This window comes from Thamnophis elegans, chromosome 2 (genome assembly GCF_009769535.1).
Source record: "Thamnophis elegans isolate rThaEle1 chromosome 2, rThaEle1.pri, whole genome shotgun sequence".
NCBI classification, from domain to species: domain Eukaryota; kingdom Metazoa; phylum Chordata; class Lepidosauria; order Squamata; family Colubridae; genus Thamnophis; species Thamnophis elegans.
The window spans coordinates 131,230,590-131,240,001 of record NC_045542.1 but is presented as its reverse complement, the minus strand read 5'-3'; the positions used below and the strand labels follow the sequence as shown (position 1 = coordinate 131,240,001).

At 35.2% G+C, this 9,412-nt stretch overlaps 1 protein-coding gene across 1 annotated transcript; it reads right to left on the bottom strand.

Moving 5' to 3' along the window:
- Positions 1 to 5,386: 5,386 nt before the first annotated feature.
- Positions 5,387 to 7,760, bottom strand: PROK2 (prokineticin 2). Its single transcript, XM_032239110.1, has 3 exons — positions 7,731 to 7,760; positions 7,122 to 7,247; positions 5,387 to 5,539 (listed from the first exon to the last, which is right to left on the bottom strand). The coding sequence occupies exons 1-3, from the start codon at positions 7,758 to 7,760 to the stop codon at positions 5,387 to 5,389; spliced, it is 309 nt and encodes a 102-aa protein (XP_032095001.1).
- Between the last annotated feature and the right edge of the window lie 1,652 nt (positions 7,761 to 9,412).

Here is a 9,412-nt window from a genome sequence, read left to right as displayed (position 1 = left end):
GGGGTGTCTAACTCACATCATCACAGCAGCATCACATAATGTATCAGGACTTTATTCCCCTTCACTAAACCGGGCGTGGGCATTTGACAACCCTGGTCTAAGGTGTATCCTTCCCAGTTTAGTATAATCTGCAAATCTGATGAATTCCCCTTCTACTCCCCACTTGAAAGGGAGAGGAGAATTAAAGACAAATGCAGACATCCTGATTTCTTATTGGGCAGTCTTTCAAGACGTCCTCCTGCTACTGAAGTTGATTTCTTCTGATTCACTCTGAGATAAAGTCAGCATTGGCTCAGATAATTGTCTTTTATCTTTTATAGTGCAGACAAATGCACATAATTCTTATCATTTCTCCGCAGCTTTCATATCCCCCAAGTACCCCTTTCACCCCTTTGTCATCTAACTCATCAGCTGTTTCCTGGCTGGTTTTAAACTTTGAAAATATCTAAAGAAGTTCCTGTTGAGTTATTGATTTGCTTTTGTCTTGAGCTCCTTATATTGGATGACTGATTGACAGCATTTTTTATTATTATCCTTCTCTTTTTCTGCCAGAGATTTTGCACCTCTTTGGATTCCTACTTTCTGACAAAATTAGGTTGGATAAGTTAGTTTTCCCCTTAGCTTTTAGATAGTATGAATCTAAAAGGACCCCCTGTATTATATATCCAGAGAATGTGAAGTTCTGGTTTCCTTTGAAGCTTAGTCTCTGGAGGTAAGTCAAACTGCTTCTCTCCCAGTTCTCCTCCTTTGAAAAATTTATGTTTCTATTTGTTATCCTGGTGATGAGCTCAGACCATCTGCTCAGCAAAGAAGCAAACATCTCTGCAGCCAAAAATCTACATAGCTCCATACAAGCAATCAAATAATCATCCTGAAAATTAGCAGATCTCCTCCACAATGCACCAACTCCCTTGCGAACGCCTCTGTACTTATTATCTTTTAGGCACTTTTATGAACAATATTTTTCATCATCTTCATCTTGTTTAACAGATAGGGATTCCTGTTTCTTTGAAATTATGACCAAAATTTAGGAAATCAGAATTTTCAAAATATCCATAACTGCTCTGGAAGTTGTTTGTCTTCTTGCTTTTGCTTCTCTTGAAATATCATTATTCATGCTTTTATATATTTTTATCTTTTCAAAATTTAATTTGCATCTTTGTTTTATCACTTTTATTTTTTAACTTGAGTAGAAATGGTTATTATCCATTGCTGGAGACAGGCCTAAATCAACTAATAATTCTGAAAAGGTTTAGTTTTTCTGATATACTGTATGATTTATCCAATGATGGATAATGAAAATAAAAATAAAACTGATCACATGATTTGTATGTAGACCAACTTTCAGATTCTCACCAATTTAACAATTAAAACCAGAATTTTATTTAAAAAAATAAAACCATGTTTTAATTAGCATTTCTAACACAAATTTTTACCTTCTATTCTAGCACCAAGTAATAGTTTTCTATTGTTTTGGGTCAGCTGCTCATACAAAGCAATAGACCCCTAAAAATTTAGGGCAGTGTTTCTTATCAACTTTAAAAGCTTCAATTCCCAGTGTTCCCCAGCCAGCATGGCTGGTTGGAGAATTCTGGAAGTTCAAGTCCACAAATCTTAAAGTTGCCAAGTTTGAGAAATACCAATTTAGATAATGCTACCCCAGAAGTAAAACTACTTTCAGAAGGGGTCTCCATTTGACATGGCATAAGAGGATAGACTTCATGTCTTCCTGCATCAAAAAATGCATTGTTATTCCTGAAAATTTAAAGAATTAAAGCCAGGAACTTTATTATGTGACAGCATTTTGAAAACTTTAAAAATACAGCCGTTGGACATTTATAAAAATTCTGTATCTCCATAGCTTCCCCATATATTCATATATCTTTGAAACAGAGAAATTAATACAACCCAGTTGTATTGGAGATTAGTATCATCACTGTCTAACTTTTCTTCAAGATTGAAAAAATATACTTTAGATGGGTTGCTGATTGCATAGAAATGTCAGCTAAGAATTAGAAACTGACCTGTTTAGGTCAGGCTAACCATGGTTAGGCTAAATGGCTAAATGGTTAGGCTAACCATTTTCCCAATAAGGTATTAATCAACCAATTACATAATAGAAGTTCAAAATTTAGATAAACAATTCCCTCTCCCTCCTCTTCTTTTTCTCCTTGCTGTTTTCCACTGATTGAGAGCCACTGATAAAGCAGCATCATTTTGTCATCTGTTTTTGCATTCATTCTCAACTGTCATGAGAGTCCTTGCAGCAAGGACAGAGTTCTTTGCTCTTGACGTGTTCGGCTGATGAATTCCATTCACACAATCAATGCTCGCCTGAAAAATAGTTTGCCAGTTGATAAAAGGCAGCATTGTTCTGACAAGATATGAAGCACTGCACTCGACTAAATTCTCTTTCATTGTTCCATGAATCCAAAACAATTTTATTGCTGCTCCACACTTTATATATTTTATTGTAGGCTTCTTCTTCTTGGTCTCTTCACAATATTGCAAATGACATACATTTCAGAAACCAAAGACCACAGTGGAGTGCACCATGGCATTTGATACACTATGTATTTTGAAAAATAAGCAAGACAGTTTTGAAGGAAACGGCGTTCTTCCAACAATGGGCTAATTATTAGAGGCAATTAAATAGGAAACAAAGTACTATAGAATTAATAGCAAGACAAGCCTGAAATGGTTTAACCAAATTATTTCCAAATGCATTCATTCTCAAGATTCTATGCAAGTTTATGTACCGTAACTGACATTCCAGACATTCTCTGAAAAATTTAGCTTTCTTATAAACCAAAGCAGATGTAAGTGTATGCATTTCCTTCCTCTGTTTTGCAAGAACTTTAACCAGCTAGAGCTGATTAAGCAGAGTACATTTAGGTTAGCTAACAAACATTTTCCCTTCAATAAATGCATGACTATATTTGGGTATCTTCTTTAATTTAAAATCAATTTCCAGGTATAGAGCAATAATGCTTCTTTACAAACTTCTGTTAGTAAAAATAATTTGGTCACATCTTCAAATTTATTAGCTGATCAGAAGCATGTTATGATTATTCCTACAGTTTTTTTCATTAGTTCACAGAATGAATCAAATCTGGCATTAAGATTTCTCTAGTTTCCTAACAATGTACAAGCTCCATGTTATTTGGAAGGATTAAGCTAGTTTTTCCCTGACATGCTACTTTAATGCAAGCAAGATATTCTGATATGAAGCATCCAATGCTTTACCACCAATTTAGAATAAGCTTATATTGACTATGCATGCTAGCTTTTAGTAGCCTCACTTAAAATTAAAATATCTGGCTTTAGCTACTTACTTACTGTTTGCCTATGTATACTGTCAAATAAATATATGTGTAATTCTGTTTCACTTTCATAGTTCACATTTTCTTGAAATACTTAACAGATCTTCTTATCTGTCCAAACAAAGGAAATGAAGAAACAAAATGATTGTGGTAAGGAAGTCCTCAACACCCAACACTATTCACACACTCATATTCAATCAGATTTATTTCTAAATAAACATGTTTAGGATTTTTCTGATAATTGCTAACTTATCAATGAAGCTTTACAATATCTTCAGAATTTTCATATATTGGAAAAATTGGAAAAACATATTAAATTTAATAGGCCATATTTAAGTTAAACTTTTTTTGTGTTAAACCTTGTGAATTGTTTAGCACACACATGTTTTTAGACTGTTTTCTCAATATAATGTTGGTGGGCGGCAACATATAAACTATATGTAAACATAATAATGCAGACCTCAATAAAATATTTTATTTTTATTATTCTGATACAGAAACCTTTGCATATCACTATTTACATATGAAGTCAGGGGCTACAAAATATTTTTAGAGTTTAAGAAATATAACAGGAAACTGGATTTCAGGTTTTATTTATGCTGGATGAAACAATTCTTTTTCTTGTTTTTATTATATGATTTTATGCTAAATGATTTTTCCAAAATTTAAATTCTGTGGGGCAGATTATTGGTTTTAAAGAAATTAATAGTTTTGTTTCAACCTAAAGCAACGTTGTCTAATTTTAAAGAAAAGCATACTTAGTACAACAAGTTTGCAATTGAAATATCTTAAGCAACTGTTGCTTAAGAATAAAATTTGAGGAAGTTGTGGCTGCTTCAATGCTACTGGCTGCTGCTGCACCTGCACTCCCATAATCTGACCTGCTCCCATTGTGCGTCTTCCCTGAGTCACACAGCACTTCTTGTGCACCCCCATACGCTCTTCCTGACTTCGCCGTTCCCCAATGTGCCACATGCCAATTTGACATCTCTTGTGCATCCCTATACCTCGTCCACAACCTGCACACCTACTGTGTATCTTTCCCGACCTATGCGGTATGCTTGTGCACACCTGCACCCTTCCCAGCCCACACTGCCCTCAGCCATACTTCCTAATTCATGCCACTTCCTTGCACGCTACCCCCAACTGATGCGGCACCTCTCTCTCTCTCTCTTACACACCTGCAACCTCCACGCATTCTTCTTCCTGCTACAACCCCTTGCATGCCCTACTTGACTGTGCAGCATCTCTTACACAACCCTATGATCTACTCACTCTTCTTGATCTGCCGTGCCCCCATGAGTATTCCAGCTGTAGCTCCATAGTATAGCAACAGAAACACATATACACACAATTTGACGTACACCTCTACCAGTATTGTATCTGTCCTAGTTCTGGAGCTAATATAGATTCATTCACTGATATCATTCTCACTGATATCAATACAAAGAATTTCAGGTTATTTTTCCCTTAAGGATCAGAGCTTCTAATGTTTGTTTTCTTTCCAAACTTGCTAGTACAAATCCCCCAGGAGATGGATGCAAAGATTGCTTTGCTTCCCACCCCCTCCTAATCAGTACAATTGATGTGTTCATTCAGTTTGGCAGGCTAAGAAAAATCCTGCAATTAAAAAAAAACCCACTGATTTGATGATACTGGCTACTGAATGGTCTGGGTGATTAGAGCATTTTAATGCCAAGAATTTTACAATAATATGCCTTTTTTCTAGGTGTGCTCCATTTGTGGGCTAATTTGTCTACTTTTATGACATTGCCAATAATATTTTTGTATGCAGCAAAATGAATTGGGTCTCCTTGGTCTTCCAAGCATGGATGATGGACTGTATTCCAGCTAGTATCTCTCATGTTACAACAGGCCTACCTCAGCCTATCCTTATTTGAGCTGATAAAAATATGAAGAAACTGTACTTGTCTAAGAAAAACACTTCAGCTAATCTTAAATTAGTATCTTAATAAGAAGGCTAGAAAATATATTCTAAATGTCCTCTGTCAAACAATGTCATCACAATAAGAAATAGGGGTCTTCATTCATGAAATATGTAATCACACAGAATTCTCCACCATCCTTCTGCTAAAAATAGATATCATCATTCTATCATCTGGTAAACATTTATATTTCCTTGCAGAAATCCGGACACAAGCCAAGTTAGGTTCACAGGGACAGCTGTGATGCATTCTTCTCCCCCCAAATGGAATCTGGAAAGAAATATTTAGTGTTAGAGCATAGGGTGAGTGACTCCCTCCAAAACTAAGAAATGTTTTGATTCAGTGCTCATTAATGTGCTTTCCACATTTCCAACTTGCTTCACCGATATGTCATACCAGCTATTCTATCTTTTTTGTAGCATGTTATTTTCCCATGGTAATATTAACTATTTCCATAGCATAGTATTGACTACTGCATGTGTCAGTAGCAGTGATCACTTGCATTATGAAGGTATGAGCTTTGAAGAATCAATTCACATATTAGCTAATTCACATGTAGCAATTTGTTTAAATGAAGCATTTCAATAGCTTCAACCAACTACATATTATAATTTGGTTACTCAGTTGTGAGTGTTTTTAGTGGATAGCAAGATACTTTTGTTAATTACAAATATTGTACTGTTTTCTCCGTCTCCTTAAAGAAGAGATATTGGATGTACTAGAAAACAAATGGTAGGAAATAAACATCATTAATAAAGAGGAGTGAAGCAGTAACTACGAAAAATAAATTATTCTTTCTGCATAACCTGCAATAAACAGGACAGTGTAAACATGTTTAATCTATCAGTTAATAGATATATTCATGAAATAATGGTGCCTTTTCCACTCTTCTGCTCTAAGAATGTGAATTCTGTGAGTGCGATTGTAACACATTAATAAATTCCAGAAGTTTAAATGAAATTAAAATTTAAAAAGCTTAAATTAACAGGAGATTTGATCCACTGAAATTTATGGTAGAACTTTGTGATTTTTGTTCCCACTTATTTCAATGGGGGTTATGCAGCTAACAGTCTGGATTTAACTTTTAACTCAGAATTTAAAGGAAGTTTTTGAAATAAAAATATTTGTTTAACAGCCTTTCACATTACATTCTATGTAAAATTATTTGGCTAACACTGGGTATCTATAGGTATTACAAGAGGAATTTTAGTCATAGTGACCATCATAATTTAGTTCAGAAAGGTGGCTCAATAGAAATAAAAGCACTCAATTTAAAAGAAGTACCCCAGTATAAGGAATAGATGACCTAATTCCTTCCAGATGTTTGAGATCACATCTTTCATGTTGTCTTGGTGGAGTTCAAATTCAAATCCATCTGAAAGACATCACATTGCTTGGCCCAGATCAAAGAAATGTGTGTTTCAAATGTGATTTTTAAATAATCTTATCTGTCTAGAAGAAGATAAGGATCTAAATATCCTAATAGTTTGTCTTTCTCCTTTAACATTAAAAAAATGGTTAAAAGAGAAAAGATCATGCTAAAGTAGATAATAACATGCTGATCAAGTCCTATAATGCAAATTACTACCGTGTTTCCCCGAAAATAAGACAGGATCTTCTTTTCTTTTGACCCCTGAAATAAGCGCTTGGCCTTATTTTCGGGGAGGACTTATTTTTGAGGTGCAGGAGGCGGCGAGCGTGGTCACTTGATGACTGCTAATGATAGAAAACTTTCTTAACTTTTGCAGAGAGAATATGATTTTATATAGTTTAGTTTATGGCTAATATTTCTATTAATTTTTTTCTATGTTTAACATTACACAAGAACCAGAACATTATATAATATACTAACTTTATGACTTAAAGGATGACAGTCTTCTCCAAAGATGCCCATTGGTGTGCAAATTCGAAGACTTTGGATCCAGAGACTAACAGCACAGCACATGCCTCCACCACATTGCAGATCTCTATTACAAGCCTAAAATGTAATACACAAATATATAGCATTAGATACAGAAAAGATATAATAAAACAATCTCAGGCTATTCTAATTATTTGCTCATATATCTAAAAGAGAGATGTTGTTTTCAAAAAGATAAAATCAGAGACATAAATCTGAGCAAGCAATTACTGAAATAATTTGAGTTAAGTCACATCGCTACTGCAATGTTTAGTGCAGGTGATCATTGCTCTTGAAATATCTCCTAGAGCAGTGGCCCCCAACCTTTTGGGCACCAGGGACCAGTTCCATGGAGAGAGGTTTTTCCCCTGACCAGAGGGGGCATAGTTTTGTATTCTGCCTGCATCCCACGGAGGGGGCTTCACTTGTTTGCGCAGACCCGTTTCTGGCATAGCCAATCCAGGAGCAGCATTTGGGGACCCTGTTCTAGAGGAACCCTACATCTAATGCTGTAAAAGCTGCTGCTTCTCTAACAGAATGAGCCACCGTTTCTCTTGGTACCTGCATGCCATTGAAGGAATGTATCTGCATGATACATGCTCTGCCCCACCTCTTGATGACAGACCTAGAAAATCACTTCCCAGGATTCCCCACTTTGAGCTAAAAAGTCTCTGTCTTACATCCTCCAGGTATATATTTCACATCTTACTCCTTAGCATAAAAATTAGACAAAAAGTACCCGTGGTGTAAAACATATAGATTTTCTCTAAAAGAGGTAGCCTCCAGCTACCTTATGTCAGCTCCATAAGGTAGACTAGACTAAGAAGGTCTAAAACTATTTTTATTAGAAAAGCTATAATAATAGAATTTTGAATTCTCACTTTGCTTCCTCTTCTCCTTCTTTAATCTTCATGTGATTGGGGGGGATTGTCTGAAGCATTTTTGTCCTCTATCATTACAAAAGAGTTGACTAGAGGAATTGCTCATCTTTTCCTATCTCTCTGAAGATCTGAGTGCATTTTGCCTGGAAGGTCTGATAATTTAGCCAGACTGCCCAAACTGTCTGTGTCCTTTTTATATAGCCTGCCAAACAGAGAAGGAAGATAGAGACATCTTTACCCAGAGAAATGAGCAATGCAGGTAGTCTTTGAGTTATGGCCATTCATTGAGCAACTGTTCCAAGTTCGGGTGGTACTGAACAAATGATGCATAGAGTCATTGCAGTACCCCTATGTACACAAGATTAAAATTTAGCCAATCTCCTCTAGGAATGTGTTCTTGATGGTTTTAAGCCAGAAAAGTGAACCTGAAATTTCTAACTATTGAACTTACAAGGCACACCCAGCCTGGCCCTTGGGTCAGGGGGGAGGGAATGCTGAAGGCAGGCAAACTTTTTGATTTTGGAATCAAGGATTCTTCATTTTTTCTTTTCTTTCTTTTTCTTTCTTTTCCTCCTCCTCCTCTCCTTCCTTCCTTCCCTCCCTCCTCAGTGACTCTGATTTATCTATTTCAGATAAATCATAGGTTCCTTGGGTATGGAATTATATTTTAAAAAAGAAAAGTTTCTATTTCATTTTTAAAAAATCAACTGAATGGATTTATGTGAAACACATATCTTCTGTAATAGATATAAAAACTAAACAGTTTTAATAAAGTTGGAAATACAGGCATAAAAGGCAATGAAAGGCACATGGAAAATGGAGTACCAGCACAAGTAATTTTAGAGAGAGTAAAAAAGATATTAACATTTTGAGAGACAAAGTATTGCTTTCATTTATTTAATGTTTCCAGGTAAATCTAGGAACAGATTTGATGTTAGCAAATATGTAATGATTTGAATTACTGAGGACTACAGTTATATTACTATTTTTGCTTCTCTTTTATTTCAGGTTTTAAGATTACCAAATATTATAAGGTTTTTCCACAATGCCATAATAAATAAGTGGAATGACTTTATGAGCTGATAATGGTGCTGAGGGACACATTAATGCACATTAAAACAAATGTTCTGTTTATAGGGTTTCATTATGAATATAATTACACTATATTCTACTGCACAACTATGTAATTTCAGCAGTAAAATTGATAGCATCACAAGTATTTATTAAATAGTTGTTGTCTGAGGGGAAATAGTCCAGATTCTCCACATAATAATATTGCAATTCAGGAATACAATTTTGTATTATATTGAAAATTATGAAAGTAGGCTTCCAGTGTGAGTCCTGACTGACTGAAGAACTCTT